This window comes from Rana temporaria, chromosome 3, assembly GCF_905171775.1.
Source record: "Rana temporaria chromosome 3, aRanTem1.1, whole genome shotgun sequence".
Taxonomy (NCBI): domain Eukaryota; kingdom Metazoa; phylum Chordata; class Amphibia; order Anura; family Ranidae; genus Rana; species Rana temporaria.
Window position 1 is genome coordinate 194301427 of NC_053491.1, and position 18587 is coordinate 194320013.

Sequence of the window (18587 nt, forward strand, 5' to 3'; positions counted from 1 at the left end):
CCCACTGTCAGCACATCCAGGAGCTATGGTGTCTTGGCAGAAAAAACAATTGGTCCATCTAAACCAGGGGTCTCAAACTGGTGTCCCTCAAGCTGTTGCAAAACTACAAGTCCCATGAGGCATTGCAAGGCTGACAGTTACAAGCATGACTCCCAAAGGCAGAGGCATGATAGGACTTGGAGGGCCGCCAGTTTGAGATCCCTGATCTAAACACATGTTAACACTAGGCGCATTTAGTGCTTGGGCATTAATTATTTTTAATAGTCAGAATACATTTTTTTTCTGGCCAATGAAGTTAATTAAAATCCAATCGCCTGACGTGCTTAAACATTTACAAGCGCCAAGCATTTTTTTCTGCCAAAACACTGCCACTAGGAGGAAACATGTCTACAAGAGATAGCAAATACTATACGTCCAGTGTGAATGAGGCCCTAAAAATTCACAGCAAGGCTTAACCAAATATTAAACACATGAAAAAACTATTTTGAAGACAGGGTTCATGGATCTAGTTTCCTCTTATTGCTAGTGAAGGGCCTTGCCAAATGCAATGGGTGGATAATGGTAAAATGACCCAGTAGAAAACAATGTAATAAAACACAGTAAAGAAAACACCAGTAAAAACCACCAAAAGATGTAGTAAATGATATGGCCTTTCTACTGCTCTTAGGCCCTATCTACACCACTGCCCAATGGAAGGTCAAATATGCAATCTGCTAACATTGGGATGCTTAACCACTTCAATACCGGACACTTTCACAAACCTTGCTACCCTGGCGAATTTTTAGCTTTTAACGCTGTTGCCTGCAACACTGTGTCCATATGAAATTGTTATTTGTTTCACACAAAGCTTTCTTTTGGTGGTATTTAATCATCAATGGATTTTCATTTTTTGGAAAAAAAAAATGTTTCTGTTATAAATAATTGTAAATAAATATTCTCTCTTCATAAATGTAGGCCAAAATGTATTCTGCTACATTTCTTTGACAAAAATAACCCAAAACATTGTATATTATTTAGTTTGTAGGAAAGTTATAGTCCACAAACTATTGAATATATTGTATATCTGAAAATTGATCAATCCTGATGCACTGACGGCCTATCTTAATTCTTGAGGCCCAAAAATGCCAGGACATTACAAATATCCCCTAAATGACCAATTTTTGAAAAGTACAAAGTCCAAGGTATTTAGTAGGAGGCATTGCAAGTTTTTTTAAGTTGTAATTTTCTGTCACAATATTTTGGAAAATGAAGAAATTAAAAAATACATTTTTTTCCACAATTTTTTTTTACATACCGTCATCAGTACAGTACAGCGTCATCATATAGCTGGTGTGGCAGTGATCAGGTGCACTGACTGGTGACAGCTAATCACATGATACAGATGGGCTGTGATTGGCCTGTCTGTACCATGTACCATGTAAACCATTGAGATTAACACAATGGTACACAATGAATGACATGAATGGCCACAGGGATCACATGGTACCCGCAATGAGCCAGTATACTGATCTGTCATCCGCTGTGTCTAGTAGACACAGCAGGTGACAGATCTTGCTGTAATGCAGCTCGTGGGGTGCTTTTGTGAGGCGTAATCCTAGGAGGACGTCATATAGCAAGAGTTAAACTAATCAGTGTACTTGGTAAATCCCTTTTTAAATTTAGAAACCACGTTGGCCTTGCTCTAATCTAACGGTACTGAGACAGCCATTAAAGAGTCTCTAAAAATCAGAAGCAATGGCTTTAAAATATCAGAGCTCAACTCTTTGAGGACATGTGGTTTCAAGCCATCTGGTCCAGGTGCTTTATTCATCTTTATTTTGTCTACATTTTTCTGTACTATATCAGTTTTGAGCCATTGGGTGTCTTTCTTTTCATGCTCTTCTTGCTTCTTTGCTGATGCCTGTGAGGAGTTTTTACTGTTCCCTCTCATTGCTGCTTTCTCAGAACACACTTTCTGCAGCTTGGCTTCCCCCCTGCAGAAGCGGCTGAACCCCCCACCCTCTGGTCCTCAGTCAGTTCAATGCCCCCAGGGGCTTAATCAGTCCTTGTCAAGCTACCTTCTTCTCCCATGCAGGCTCCTGGCAGCTCTCCATCGGTAGCCTTGCAGCTTCCAGGTTTTCCCACAGCCAACTGTCCCCTCTTCTCTCTCCTTGCACTTTTTGTAGGCCTGGTGAGTGGGGTCAACATCCAGCTGACAGTGCAGCCATTTAGGATCCTCTTCTCCTTTCTCCCTGCTGTGCTATCCTATTATGGTAGTGAAAGACAATAGCTGGTGGGGAATGCCTGGAATGTGTAACTTATAAGGACCGTTAGCCAGGGCTACAGTGATATTGGGATACCTCACCACTGGGGAACCCAATAAATATCAGTCAGATTTCCAAACAAAGGGCGGAATATCTTCCCATCCATTCCATACTGTATGTGACTGTGCTCCTACTGTAGGTGTGCACAGCCTATAGCATTAGGGTGTGCACCCCAAAGCTCAAACACACATTCTGTTTAATACAGAAATGTTGGCTTGCGGAAAAGTATGTCCATGTACAGTATAGTATGCACTCAATACTTGGTGGAGGCTCCTTTTGCATGAACTGCTGCATCAATGCGGCATGGCATGGAGGCGATCAGCCTATGGCACTGCTGAGGTGTTATGGAAGCCCAGGTTGCTTTGATAGTGGCTTTCAGCTCATGTGCATTGTTAGGTCCGGTGTCTCGCATTTTCCTCTTGATAATACGCCACAGATTCTCTATGGGGTTTAGGTCAGGCGAGCTTGCTGGTCAATCAAGCACAGTGATACCATGATCATTAAGCCAGGTATTGGTACTGTTGGCAGGTGCCAAGTCCTGATGGAAAATTAAATCAGCATCTCCATAAAGCTGGTCAGCAGACGGAAGCACTATGTGATCTTTATACCATTCCCATTGTTAGATAACAACCTGTGTCTTAGTGCCTGTGATTTTTAAAAGAAAAGCAGATTTCTACCTAAATTTCACAGTGTCTTCCGGCGCTCACGTGACTTCTGTCTCTCTTCTCTCCCTGTCTGACAGCTCCGGTGGGCGGGGCCAAGAACTCACGCTGATGTCAGCCAGGAAGGCAGGGAGGAGAGGAGGAGAGAGCTGGGAGTCATGGGAGCACCAGGAGGCAATGTGAAATCAGGTAAAAATCACCTTTTTTTTTTTAAAAGCACAGGCACTAGGACACAGGTTGTTATCTAACAATGGGGATGGTTTAAAGATCACATTGTTTTGACAGGCAGGGAGAGGAGGAGGACAGAGGGAGACAAAGGAGAGGTGCAGATAGCAGCGGATGATAGAGGCACGTAAACTAATCACAGTGTCAGGGCTCAGCAGCCATGATAAACTGTGGTCAGTTTACCGGGGGGTGGCCATATCTAGGCAGGATCATCCGGGTATTTCAAGAAAAACAGGGGGCCAAATTACACAGCCCAAGCACTGTGCTGTGTAACATGCTTTAAAGGAACAGGATCCACTTGTTTAGGGTAACAAACACTTTAAAGTGTTCGATCGATGTATCAATCACCCATACATGAATATCCACCACCAAAGGAGATATTGCGCTTACCGGAACACATGAACGCACTGACACTTATGTAGATCAGGAGTATGGTAGTTAGAAGGCAGCTCTGAGGGTCTTACGTCTCAACCTGACCACGGGATCACCACTCACCATTTTTTATGTTGATTCCTTTGTGTTTTTCAAAGCTGAGCCACAGCTTGTACATCTGTCTGGGACAAACAGTTTCGGAATTTCTGAACCAACCATTGCATCAGGCAGATGTTTCTCAACTTCCAAGTACTTCTTTTGATTTCAGCTTTGGAAAAAATCAAGGAATCAACAGAAAAAATGGTAAGTGGTAATCCCGCCATGAGGTTGAGACATGGGACCCTTAAGCCGTGTACACAGGATCGGTTTGTCCGATGAAAACAGACTGATGGACTGTTCATCGGACAAACCAATCGTGTGTGGGCTCCATCAGTATTTTTCCATCAGTGTTAAAAAATAGAACATGTTTTACATTTTTCCTATGGATAAAAAAACGATCGAAAAATCGGATCGACTGTGTGGAACTCCATCAGATAAAAATCCACGCATGCTCAGAATCAAGTCGACGCATGCTCGGAAGCATTGAACTTCATTTTTTTCGGCTCGTCGTAGTGTTTTACGTCTCCGTAGACAAGACTGATGAAAGTCAGCTTCATCAGATATCCGACGAAAAAATCCATCGGATTAGATTCCATCAGATATCCTATCGTTTGTACAGGGCTTTAGAGCTGCCTTCTAACTACAGTACCATACTTCTGATCTACATAAGCGTTATTGACCCAGTGCTATGGTATCTGAGTCCATACGTTCCAGTAAGCGCATAATCTACTTTGGTGATTGATACATGGATTTTTATTGCTGTTATCCATAAACATTGTGATTGCACCAGGATTCTTCTCTTTTTTTGGGTGGAATTATTTTTCACTATATGAACTGGACAACATTTTTTTTGCACATTGCACGTTGTGGTTTATACTGAGATATACATTTGTGAGATGTATTAAGTGTTTTTCACCTCACTTCTTAGAGCTACACTTTTATAATATATAAAATAAAAAATATACGCTTTTAGCAATTTATCTCCAAAATCAATAAATAAATATATTTATTCTTCTACTAACACACTATAAATTATAATTAATACTTATATATAAACATTAAGGCCCGGATTCACATAGAGCGGCGTATCTTTGTGCCGGCGTAGCGCATCTCATATGCGCTACGCCGACGTAACTCTGAGAGGCAAGAGCAGTATTCACAAAGCACTCGCTCCCTACGTTGCGCCAGCGTAACGTAAATTGGCCGGTGTAAGCTCACCTAATTCAAAGTAGGAAGGTAGTGGGCGTGATCCATTTAAATGAAGCTTGACCCCATGCAAATGAAGGCCCGACGAACGGCGCATGCGTGCGAATGCTCAGAATCACGTCGAATTTACTCCCTAAGATACAATGGCTCAATGCCTACGACGTGAACGTAACCTACGCCCAGCCCCATTCACGTACGCCCCTTGCGGCCAGCGTAAATATGCGCCCAGGCTCCGACGGCGTAGGAAACTTACGTCGGTCAAATGAAGCCAGATTTCAGGCGTATATCTAGCATTGAGAATCAGGCGCATAGATACGACGGCGCATCTGTGCACTTACGCGGCGTATAGAAAGATACGTTGGCGTAAGTGCTTTAAGAATCCGGGCCTAGCTTTTTCACCACTTTCAACCAGCAGTTTAACATTTACTGACCTCCAGCTTTGTTATTCCCCCACAATGTACCCATACATCATGGGGGGAACTTCCGTATGCCTCCTGTCTCTCATGCTGTGTTTTTTTTGTCAGCAGGCTTGCAGCCAATGATTTTGGCTGTGAATTTTGATTTTGGCTGTGAACCTGCTGATAGCTGTGGCCATCCGCAACACAGAAATCTGTGTAAGTTAGTAAACACAGAATACAGATCTGGCTTCTTCTGCTTTCTAATCTTACTTATCGTTCAGAGCTGAGATGAGGAAGCAAAGCCAGCCGGTCTGTCAGTAAAATCAGTACACATACACATAACCCTTCAGTTGCCCTCCTGATCACCCCTGCCATCCAGCCAGTGTCATTGGTACAATTACAGTGTACATTATTATAACTGTGTTAGTCACTAGCGATGTCAGATACTGTCAGTTAGTGTTCCTCCCAGCCATGTCAGTTAGCACCAGTTACTCAATGACTACAACACTATCACAGTCGCGTTAGAAATGTTATAGGCAGTCAGAAAGTCAGAGCTGCGTTAAAAGCTGTGTAAATTCCAGTATATGTATACCATAGTTTGTAGACACCGTAACTTTCACACAAACCAATTAATATACATTTATTTAATTTTTACCAAAGACATTTTGAAGACATTTTATTTTATTGGATATGTTTTTTAACAGAAAGTAGACCAAATTTTTTTTAAACCCAGTGGTGATCAAATACCACCAAAAGACCAATCACTGCAGCAGACAGAAAAAAATTATATAAATTCCATTTGGATACAGTGTTGTATGACTAAGCAATTGAATTTAAGATAGCAGAGTTCTGAACTGCAAAAATGGTCTGGTCATGAAGGGGGAGTTCAAATAAGTCTCTCTGTGGAGTCTATACCTCTTTTAATACCAACAAAAAAATGTTTTGCTTGCTTTAGAAACTGCAGCTTGACATTCCATGCTGCTATAATCTACTAGAACACTCAGAAACACCCTACTTAAGAAAGTAGTCTTTACCCCAAAATGTTGATTTCCACCTCCACCTGATCCTGAGTGTCCCTATAACAGCTGAAGGTTTTTCCTATCCATGTGTATTTATTATGATTATTATTATACAGGATTTAAATAGCGCCAACAATCGCTTTACAACTTGAGGGTAGACAGTACAAATACAATACACTTACTACAGTAGGAATCAGAGGGCCCTGCTCCTTAGAGATTACAATCTAAGAGAGAAGGTCAAGAGGTAATAACTGTGGGGGATGTGCTGATGGAGAAGATAAATGTACAGCCCTAGATTCACGTACGGCCGCTCTACGCTGCGCGGGCGTAGCGTATTGTATTTACACTACCCCGCCGCAACTTAGAGAGGCAAGTGCTGTATTCACAAAGCACTTGCGTTCTAAGTTACAGTGGCGTAGCGTAAATGGGCCGGCGTAAGCGCTCGTAATTCAAAGTAGGCTGGTAGGGGGCGTGTTGTATTTAAATGAGGCTTGACCCCATGTAGATGCATGGCTGAACGAACGGCGCATGCATGCTCAGTATCACATCGTATTTACGCCCAAAGATACGTCGGCTCAATGCCTGTGACGTGAACGTGACTTACGCACAGCACTTTTCACGTAGAGACATGCTTTATCTTTACGCCGGCGTATGTCTTACGTAAACGGCGTAACTAATTGCGACGGGCGTACGTACGTTTGTGAATCGGCGTATCTTGCTAATTTACATATTCAACGCTGAAATCAAGGAAGCGCCACCTAGCGGCCAGCGTAATTATTGCAACCCAAGATACGACGGCGTAGGAGACTTACGCCGCTCCTATCTTGGCCAAATCTATGCGTAACTGATTCTATGAATCAGGCGCATAGATACGACGGCGGCCATTCGGACTTACGACGGCGTATCTGGAGATACACCGTCGTAAGTCTTTGTGAATCTGGGCCACAGTTGTTAGGTGGGGGCCAGATAGGCTTCTCTGAAGAGATGAGTTTTCAGGGGTCGTCTGAAAGTGAATAAGGTAGGAGAAAATCGTAGAGCATTCCAGAGAATGGGAGAGGCTCTGGAGAAGTCCTGAAGGCAAGCATAGGATTAGGTGACAGCAAAGCTTATTAATTGCTGTCTTTTAGTCCGGATCGCCTCCCTGTTCTAATGAAAATTTATATTATGCTTGTAGCTGAGAGTTTGCTTTTGAATAGGTAGAGGAACTGTGGGGCGATCTTGCGAATGTACTATAATTTATGGTTGTGTCTTTATATGATGCTTCTTTTTATGAATATATGAAATTTGAAAAGCTAGCTGTCTGGAGTGCTGCCTGATAATTATTAAGAGTTCAATAATTTATTTTGAAACCTCTCATGTATTTAGAATTTTTGCTATTTTCATTTCCTTTTTAACATGTTTTTGTTATATTCTTTGTAAAGTTTCAATGATAAAAGTGTTACTTTGCTTGTATACATTGCCTTGAAAAAGTATTCATACCCCTTGAAATTTTCCAAATTTTGTCATGTTACAACCGCAAATGTAAATGTATTTTATTGGGATTTTATGTGATAGACCAACACAAAGTGGCACACAATTGTGAAGTGGAAGGAAAATAATACATGATTTTCAAAATGTTTTACAAATATATATTTGAAAAGTGTGGCGTGCATTTATATTCAGCCCCCTTTCTTCTGATACCCCTAACTGAGGTCTAGTGGAACCAATTGCCTTCAGAAGTCACCCAATTAGTAAATAAAGTTCACCTGTGTGTAATTTAATCTTAGTATAAACATAGCTGTTTGGTAAAGCCCTCAGAGGCTTGTTAGAGAACCTTAGTGAACAAACAGCATTATGAAGGTAAAAGAACACACCAGACAGGTCAGGGATAAAGTTGTGGACAAGTTTAAAGCAGGGTTAGGTTATTAAAAAATATCCCAAGCTTTGAAAATCTCACAGAGCACTGTTCAATCTATCATCTGAAAATAGAAAGAGTATGGCACACCTGCAAATCTAACAAAGACATGGCCGTCCACCTTTACTGACAGCCTGGGCAAGGAGAGTATCAGACAGAGGCCCAAGAGGCCCATGGTAACTCTGGAGGAGCTGCAGAGATCCACAACTCAGGTGGGAGAATCTGTCCACAGGACAACTATTAGTCATGCACTCCACAAATCTGGCTTTTATGGAAGAGTGGCTAGAAGAAAGCCATTGTTGAAAGAAAGCCAAGTCCCATTTGCAGTTTGCGAAAAGCCATGTGGGGGGACACAGCAAACGTGTGGAAGAAGGTGCTCTGGTCAGATGAGACCAGAATTGAACTTTTTGACCTAAAAGCAAAATGTTATTTGTAGCAGAAAACTAACACTACACATCACCCTGAACACACCATCCCCACTGTGAAACATGGTGGGGGCAGCATCATGTTGTGGGGATACTTTTCTTCAGCTGGGACAGGGAAGCTGTTTAGAATTGATGGGAAGATGGATGGAGCCAAATACAGGACAATCTTAGAAGTGTGCCCTGTACACACGATCGGTCAATCCGATGAGAACGGTCTGATGGATTTTTCCATCAGTTAACCGATGAAGCTGACTGATGGTCAGTCGTGCCTACACACCATCAGTTAAAAAAACGATTGTGTCAGAACGCGGTGACGTAAAACACAGCGACGTGCTGAAAAAAACGAAGTTCAATGTGTCCAAGCATGCGTCGACTTGATTCTGAGCATGCATGGATTTTTAACAGATGGATGTGCCTACAAACAATCATTTTTTTTCTATCGGTTAGGTATCCATCGGTTAATTTTAAAACAAGTTTCAAATTTTTTAACAGATGGATAAATAACCGATGGGGCCCACACCCGATCGGTTTGGTCTGATGAAAACGGTCCATCAGACCGTTCTCATCGGATTGATCGATCGTGTGTACACGGCATTATGGTCTGAAAAAGACTTGAGATTCATCTTCCAGTAGGACAACAACCCTAAACATACAGCCAGAGCTACAATAGAACGGTTTAGATCAAAGCATATTCATTGTGTTAGAATGGCCCAGTCAAAGTCCAGACCTAAATCCAATTGAGAATCTGTGGCAAGACTTGAAAATTGCTGTTCACAGACGCTCTCCATCCAATCTGATAGAGCTTGAGCTATTTTGCAAAGAAAATTGGCAAAAATTTCACTCTCTAGATGTGCAAAGTGTCAGGCTTGGAGCAAATAACAGTTCAGGTGTGCCAACTATGTAAACAGTTCAAGAACAAGAGCACATACCATTAACAGGTCTGACATGAGCAGGTCAGCTGGGACTTGTAGTTCATCGCTGCAGATAAAGGTGGACATTAGCTGGTGCTTGTAGTTCACCGCTGCAGATGGATGTTGGCTGGTGCTTGTAGTTCACCTCTGCAGATGGATGTACTACAGTAGAATCAGGCAAAGCGTAGTCCAGGCAAGCTGTGTCATACACAGGTAGATCAGATTTCAAACGGTACCGAACCAGAAGCGAACAAACAGGGTCAAACGAGCCGGGTCATACACGAAATACACAGAGCAGACTGTCAGGCTGATTCAAACAGTGGCACACAGTGGCACACAAAGGTAACGCTATCACGAGCACTGATTGGATGATGATACAGGTGATTTAAAGGTGAGCTGGCCAATCACTGTTGTTTCCCAGGCAAAGGCTGTGTCAGGTGAGTTGTGCTGGGTCCTAAAGGCAGCCCTCAAAATTTCCACTCGCCTACTAGCATTTGGCGAGTGGATTTAAGCTGGGGGCGAGTGATGACAGGGCTGCATGACCAATCTCCCTCCAATCTGTGCCTACACTTAGAGTCCAGATGAGATTGGCGGCCGAAGAGGAAAGGTGCATACTCGGGAAAAGTAGTCTGGTAAACCGCGCACAGGCAGAGCAGTACACAGGTGCTCTCCTTACAATTCTCATTAAGCCATGGGACCTAACAGTATGACCTCTCTGAGCCTGCCCCCCCTCCCCCGGGCCCCGACCAATGTAGCTGGAGAGCAGAAAGTAATGATTGAGGTGGAGGATTGCAAAAATTACCACTCCGGTTCAGCGCTCACTGAAAGTTGCCCTGACATGAGAGCGGCAGCCTTCTAGTTTGTGCAGTTTTCTTCTCCTTGTGCTCTATGTAAGTGTCCAACAGTTTAGCCTGAGCACTGTGAACAGACTGGTCTCAATGTGTGCTGTGCGCTGTCAGTGTGCGCTGTCCTATGGTGTCAATGGCTGTGCAGTTGTGTGGATCTTAGCGCTGGATTGTACTCCCTCCCGCTGTGCTGCAGCTCCTCTCCTCTCTGCCAGCCTGAATAAAAGGGGAAGTGGGGACATGCAAGCGTGGAGCCGCACACACAGGCTCCTGATGATGAGATGAATGGGAGAGAGAGAGAGGATGGATGGGAGTTGCAGAGGACACAGCAAGAGAATGGGGAAGAGACCCAGTTCTAGTGCCTTGTCCCTCTGGTCTGCCCCCAGTGCCCTGTCCCTCTGGTCTGCCCCCAGTGCCCTGTCTATTTTGGTAAAGTTGTTGTTGGTAATATTTAATTTTGTAACTTGATTCTGCATAAAACATTGTCATTCCATGAGATAATTTACAAGGGCGTGTTTACGGGTGCAATTAGGCGCAGGGCAGTGTATGAATTAGGTGGGAAAACTGGTGGCGAGTAACTCTTGAGGCCTGGCTAGTAGCTCAGGACTTGAAATTTTGAGCCCTGCTAAAGGGATCCTAGTACTGACACAAAGCTGGTAGAGACATCCCCAAAAAGACTTGCGATTGTAATTGTAAGGTGGTTCTACAAAGTATTGACTTTATTTGTAAAAAATATTGAAAACCATTTATCAATTTCCTTCCACTTCACAATTATGTGCCGCTTTGTGTTGGTTTATCACATAAAATCTCAATAAAATACATTTACATTTTTGGTTGTAACGTGACAAAATGTGGAAATTTCAAGGGGTATGAATACTTTTTCAAGGCGCTGTATTTGTTAAATGCTTGTTTGTTATTCATAATAGTTTTTTTTTAACATTGGACATGGGCCACATTGGTTTTGCTTAGCCTTTAAAATGTATTGCTCATGGGAATGTATTTTTCAAGAAGTTTGCATTTAGTTGATTTGTAACATTCCTAATTCAATATAATACCCCCACCCCCAGTCTTGGAGAGCATCCTTCGTCATTGAACAATCTGCTCTTTAAAGAAAATGTTTTTATCTTTCCAGTATGCAGTTTGTTTTTACAACCTACGTTAAATTAAATCACTTTATGGTCATTGTTACCCAGATGTTTTAATTAAAATATATCTAAAATATAGTATATGTGTATAGTGTATTTATGTTTTCAGACAGCAGGTAAAACTTTGGATTCCTTTTCACATGTTCACTGATTTATTTACACACACAACTGAATGTGTCAGAGAAGTGACTCATCCCCTTTCTCCCCCTCCTGGCTTGTTCTGTTCAGAGGGGCTGTATAGAGTTTAGTCAGAAAGAAAAAGTCTGAAGGCAAACAGCTTATGCTGCATTAACTTTTTTAAAGATCCATAATGCTCTGTCAAACCAATAGTAAATATGTGTTAAATACCTTAAAAAAAAAAACAGATATAAAATAATAAAAAAAATAAAAATATATATTTGACTAAATCCATTTATGTTTTTTCCTTATGTAGTTTAAAGTGGAGGTTCACCCTAAAAACAAGTATTCACCATTAAATCCAGCATACTGCCGACATGTACAGTATGCAGTTTTTTTTTTTCCGCTTTACATACTGTAGTATAGGTATTTCTTCCCCCAGCTTCTGGGTAGGGAATCCCGCGGGACTGGGCGTTCCTATTCGGGACTAAGTGATTGACTGATGACAAAAGCTTGCCCCCCGGCGCAAAAGGCACGTCACCATTTTCCGAAAAAAGCCGAACGTCGGTGTGCAGGCGCCGTATAGCGCCGACTCGCAGTTCGGCTTCTTTCGGCAACTCGTGGCGCGCATTATGCGCAGTGGAAAGCTTTTGTCATCATGTCAATCACTTAGTCTCAAATAGGAACGCCCAGTCCCGCGGGATTCACTACCCGGAAACCGGGGGAAGAAATACCTATACTACGGTATGTAAAGCAAAAAAAAAAACAGCATACTGTACATGTCGGCAGTATGCTGGATTTAATGGTAAATACTTGTTTTTAGGGTGAACCTCCACTTTAACTTTAACAATATAGGCCCAGATTCACGAACGACTTACGCCGACGTATCTTCTTATACGCCGTGTAAGTTCTAGGATGCGCCGTCATATCTATGCGCCGTATTCTTAAAACCAGATACGCCTGAATTCTGCCTCCATCCGTCCGACGTAAGTCTCCTACGCCGTCGTATCTTGGGTGCATATTTACGCTGGACGCTAGTGGCGCTTCCATTGATTTACGCGTCAAATATGTAAATGACCTAGATACGCCGATTCACGAACGTACTTGCGCCCGTCGCAGTAAGCTACGGTGTTTACGTAAGGCGTACGTCCGGTGCAAAGTTATCCCTCATAAAGCAGGGGTAAGTTATGTTAGGGTATGGACGTCGAAACAGCCGTCGGATTTTACGTCGTTTGCGTAAGTCGTACGTGAATGGGGCTGTGCGTAGGTTACGTTCATGTTGTACGCATTGAGCCGTCGTATGTTAGGGAGTATATGCGACGTGATTCTGAGCATGCGTGCGCATGCGCCGTTCGTTCGGCCATTCATTTACATGGGGTCACGGTTAATTTTAATACAACACGCCCACTACCTTCCAAATTTGAATTAGGCGGGCTTACGCCGGCCCATTTACGCTACGCTGCCGTAACTTAGGGAGCAAGTGCTTTGTGAATACTGGTCTTGCCTCTCTATCTTACGTCGGCGTAGCGCATATGAGATATGAGCATCACCGTCAGTCTGGGGGGAGTAGAGTGTTAAATGTATTAGCAGATTTGAATACAATAACAAATTGAGGCCAAACTCTAGCTTACACTTTATAAGAAGTTACAGCAACAGTTTATTTGTCCTTTTGGGATAAAATTCTTACATAAGTAAATAAAAGCTAATACATTAAATCACCTGTGCCATTGGTAAATGGATTGTCTCATCTAAGAAAACTGATACAGGGGCAGATTCACGTACAATTGCATTAGCGCAGCATATCTGAGATACACTACGCCGCCGTACCTTACCTGGCTTTGTTTCGAATCCAGAAAGAATTTGTGCCGTAAGTTACGGCGGCGTAGTGTATCGCTCGCGGCGTAACAGCGGGGAATTCAAATGAGGCGAGTAGGGGGTGTGTTTCATTTAAATGAAGCGCGTCCCCACGCCGAACGAACTGCGCATGCGACGTCCCTAAATTTACCGCTGTGCATTGCGCTAAATGATGTCGCAAGGACGTCATTGGTTTGACGTGAACGTAAATGGCGTCCAGCCCCATTCACGGACGACTTACGCAAACGACGTAGAATATTTAAAATTATACGCGGGAACGACGGCCATTAACATTGAGTACGCCACCAAATAGCAGCTTTAACTATGCGCCGGAAAAAGCTGAACAAAAACAACGTAACAAAATGCGACAGCCGCTTGTACGTTCGTGGATCGTCGGAAATAGCTAATTTGCATACTCGACGCGGAAAACGACTGAAACGCCACCCAGCGGCCGCCGGAAAATTGCATCTTAGATCCGACGGCGTACTAAGGCGTACGCCTGTCGGATCTAAGACAGATGCCGTCGTATCTGTTTGGTGGATACCAACCAAAAGATACGACGCGCCAAATTTTCAATTACGTGGCGTATCAACAGATACGCCGGCGTAATGTCTTTGAGGATCTGCCCCACAGTCTGCTAGAGAACTTATGCTTTTGAAAAACAACAGACTTGCTGGCTGGATCACCAGATGAAAACAAAGGAAAGAAAGTCTAAAAAGGAAACTAATATAGCCATCACATCTAATGCCGGGTACACACGAGAGGATTTATCCGCGGAAACGGTCCTCCGGACCGTATCCGCGGATAAATCCTCTGGCGGATTTTGATCTCCTGGTTGTACTAACCAGGAGATCAAAATCCCTGCGGAATTCCATCCGCGGTGACGTGTCGCGCCGTCGCCACGATGATGACGCGGCGACGTGCGTGACGCTGTCATATAAGGATATCCACGCATGCGTCGAATCATTACGACGCATGCGAGGGATGGGTTCGGACGGATCGATCCGGTGAGTCTGTACAGACCACCGGATCGATCCGCTGGAGCCGATTCCAGCGGATAGATTTCTTAGCATGCTAAGAAATTTTTATCCGCTGGAAATCGGTCGGCCCGAAAAAAATCCGCGGAAAAATATCCGCTGGGTTGTACACACCAGCGGATCTATCCGCTGGAACTGATCCGCAGATCAATTCCAGCAGATAGATTCTCTCGTGTGTACGGGGCCTAAGAATTGGTAAACTGCAATATATTAAATGCTTGCTTTTGGGTTTAATACTGCTTTAAAGTCCACTGTTTGAAAAGATGTACACTCACCAGCCACTTTAATAGGTACACTTTGGTAATTATTCGTGGCATGGATTCAACATGGTGCCAGATTTGCCAGCTGCACATCCATGATGCAAATCTTCTGTTCCACCACATCCCAAAGGTGCTCTGTTGGATTGAAATCTGGTGACTGTGGAGGCCATTGGTGTAAAGTGACGTCATTGTCATGTTCAAGAACCAGTGGTGAGATGATTTGAGCTTCATGACATGGTGCATTACTCTGCTGGAAGTAGCCATCAGAAGATGGGTACACTGTAGTCATAAAGGGATGGACATGGTCAGCAACAATACTTAGACCGTGGCATTTAGAAGTGTGCCAAGAAAATATCCCCCACACTATTACACCACTAGCCAGAACCGTTGATACAAAGCAGGATGGATCCATGCAATTCTGACCCTACCATCTGAAAGTTACAGCTGAAATTGAGACTCATCAGACCAGGCAAAGTTTTTCCAATCTTCTATTGTCCAATTTTGGTGAGCTTGTGCGAATTGTAGCCTCAGTTTCTTGTTCTTAGCTGACAGGAGTGTCACCCGATGCGGTCTTCTACTGCTGTAGCCCATCTTCTTCAAGGTTCGATTTGTTGTGGGTTCAGAGATGGTATTCTGCATACCTGGGTTGTAACGTGTAATAACTACATAGAATGCTTTAAGATAAAAAACCTTAAGGCTTTAGAACAACTTTAGATACTATCACCTTTCCTTAGTTAAGCAGGAACAAAAATTGTCTCTGGACAGCCGCACTCTGAACAAGTTGTAGCCTTTAAAAAAAAGGGACAGCACTACAAGTCACAGCAACATAAAATAAAACCTGACACTGGCACGTTTCGCACTGAAACTAATGCTTAGTCATATGACTAAGCACTAGTTTCAGTGCGAAACGCGTCAGCAGTCGGGTTTCATTTTATGTTGCTGTGACTTGTAGTGCTGTCCCTTTTTTTTAAAGGCTACAACTTGTTCAGAGTGCGGCTGTCCAGAGACAATTTTTGTTCCTGCTTTGCTAAGTGCATTGCCTGCACCTGAGTCTGCAACGGAGGATATTCATCTGGGTTCCCACCTGGAGCAGCTACTCCCTTTCACCTTTCCTTAGTTAAAGGAGTTCTCTGACCTAAAACTTTTAACCCCCGCTGTGCCCGGGCTGTAAAAATATACAAAATAAACTTTCACTTACCTGCCTACGATCCCCCGTTGTTCCGATATCGCCGTCCCGTTCTCCGGTCCCGGTCTCTTCCGCTTCCTGTGTGTCGGTGACTCATAGTGCGCTCAGCCTATCAGCGGCCGCGACGGGACATTGCTGCGGCCGCTGATAGGCTGAGCGCACTATGAGTCACCGACACACAGGAAGCGGAAGGGGCCCGGGACCGGAGAACGGGACGGCGATATCGGAACAACGGGGGATCGTAGGCAGGTAAGTGACAGTTTATTTTGTATATTTTTACAGCCCGGGCACAGCGGGGGTTAAAAGTTTTAGGTCAGAGAACTCCTTTAATAATTTTCTACATTGCAAATGTGTGTACATTTATTTATTACTCTATTATAATAAATACAAGCATACTTATATTTGCAGTCTAATAAATTACATCATACTGCTAAAAAATGTGTGTTATTTCAATTGTGTTCAACTAATTGCTAGTAATTAGAAATTGTGTTAAATAATATAATTCTATATATGCTTGAAGTCAAAATGAAATAATTCACTGTTTTAATAAAACTGTTGACTAGGAGTGTTTAAATTCTAATCAGCTTTACAATCTTATATTAAAGGAAGCATGTCAAGAAATATTCAAAAATACAACACAGCCAATGAAGGTAAGTGATGAAACACCCTGGTTACAGTATAACTTTGCAAAGATTGCACAGTGATATATTCTCTTACCAGTGGCTTTGTTATATTCTGAGTAAATAACCCAGAGCATGTTTTCAGATCAGGAGTTTTAACACGAATAGGACTTCTATTACAACATTCCCACTACTCCTAGAATACACAGGGCCAGATCCACGTACCCTGGCGCATATTTCCGTCGGGCGTAGCATATCTCTGATACACTACGCATCCGTAACTTACTTTTTTTTTTGTATCCTCAAAGAATGCGCGCCGTAAGTTACGGCGGCGTAGTGTAACTTTGGCGGCGTAAGGGCGCGCAATTCAAATGGATGTGATGGGGGCGTGTTTTATGTAAATACGTCTTGACCCGACGTAAATGACGTTTTTTTTCAACTGCGCATGCGCCGTCCGTGGGGGGTATCCCAGTGCGCATGCTCGAAATGAAACCGGAACAAGCCAATGTTTACGACGGTGACGTCATTCTACGCAAAGCCCTATTCGCAAACGACTTACGCAAACGACGTAACATTTTCAAAATTAGACGCGGGAACGACGGCCATACTTAACATAGGATACGCCTCATATAGCAGGGGTAACTATACGCCCCGGAAAAAGCCGAACGCAAACAACGTAAAAAAAATGCGCCGGCTGGACGTACGTTCGTGGATCGCCGTATCTAGCTAATTTGCATACTCAACGCGGAATTCGACAGAAACGCCACAGGAACTTTAAAAATTACGCAGCGTATCAATAGATACGCCGGCGTAATTCGTTTGTGGATCTTGCCCACAGTCTATTGCATCTCCTTCATTTCTTGGTATCTTTGTGACACACGTGACCTTGATTGCAGCTTTTGCCAATCTCATCTGAAAAATAGACTTGTAATAGCAAGTCTGTTTTTTATGCATTAAAACAAGGTATTGATAAAGCTGAAATCTACATAGAAGAAAAAGTCTTTATTTCACCCTACTTGTTGCCGTGTTCCATAAAATAAAAGAATGGGTTGAGTTTTTTCATTGGGACGGCACCTATTTCCTGTGAAATCCACCAGCCGGGACAGCCGTTTCTATGAACAGTCGTATATCTGTCCTCTTGTGGTTGACGTCACTGGTATTAACAGGCAGATACAAGCATGGTGTGCTGGCAGAGTTTACACAGTCTCTTGCTGCCCAGCACTGCACACATGTCACAACTCTGCCCCACCTGCAACTCTACTTTTATCTCTTTCATTTAACCACTTAAAGGGGTTGTAAAGGTACAATTTTTTCCCCTAAATAGCTTCCTTTACCTTAGTGCAGTCCTCCTTCACTTACCTCATCCTTCCATTTTGCTTTTAAATGTCCTTATTTCTTCTGAGAAATCCTCACTTCCTGTTCTTCTGTCTGTAACTACACACAGTAATGCAAGGCTTTCTCCCTGGTGTGGAGTGTCGCGCTCGCCCCCTTCCTTGGACTACAGGAAAGTCAGGACGCCCACTGACACACAGTTCCTTTCTCTATCTGCAACATAGAGAGCGTCCTGACTCTGACTCTAGTATGGCCATCATTCCCGCCTTGCATTTTGATTTTTTTACGTCGTTTGCATAAGTCGTTCGCGTATAGGGATTTGCGTAGAATGACGTCACCGTCTTAAACATTGGCTTGTTCCGGTTTCATTTCGAGCATGCGCACTGGGATACCCCCACAGACGGCGCATGCGCAGTTTAAAAAAAACGTTGTTTACGTTGGGTCACGACATATTTACATAAAACACGCCCCCATCACAGAGATTTGAATGCCGCGCCATTACGCCGCCAAATATACACTACGCCGCCGTAACTTACGGCGCAAATTCTTTGAGGATTCGAAAAAAAAAAGATAAGTTACGGCGGCGTAGTGTATCTTAGATACGCTACGCCCGGCGGATTAATGCGCCGATGTATGTGAATCTACCCCAGTATGTGCCAGTGGAGATTTCCTCCACC

At 43.3% G+C, this 18587-nt stretch overlaps 1 protein-coding gene across 1 annotated transcript in view; it reads left to right on the forward strand.

The window, feature by feature from the left end:
* LOC120931996 overlaps window positions 1-18587 on the forward strand; it is a 91664-nt gene that overhangs the window by 32555 nt on the left and 40522 nt on the right. The window contains exon 4 of the mRNA XM_040344044.1: window positions 16564-16608. Coding sequence (XP_040199978.1) covers window positions 16564-16608 — 45 coding nt within the window. The remainder of the gene's footprint in view (window positions 1-16563; window positions 16609-18587) is intronic.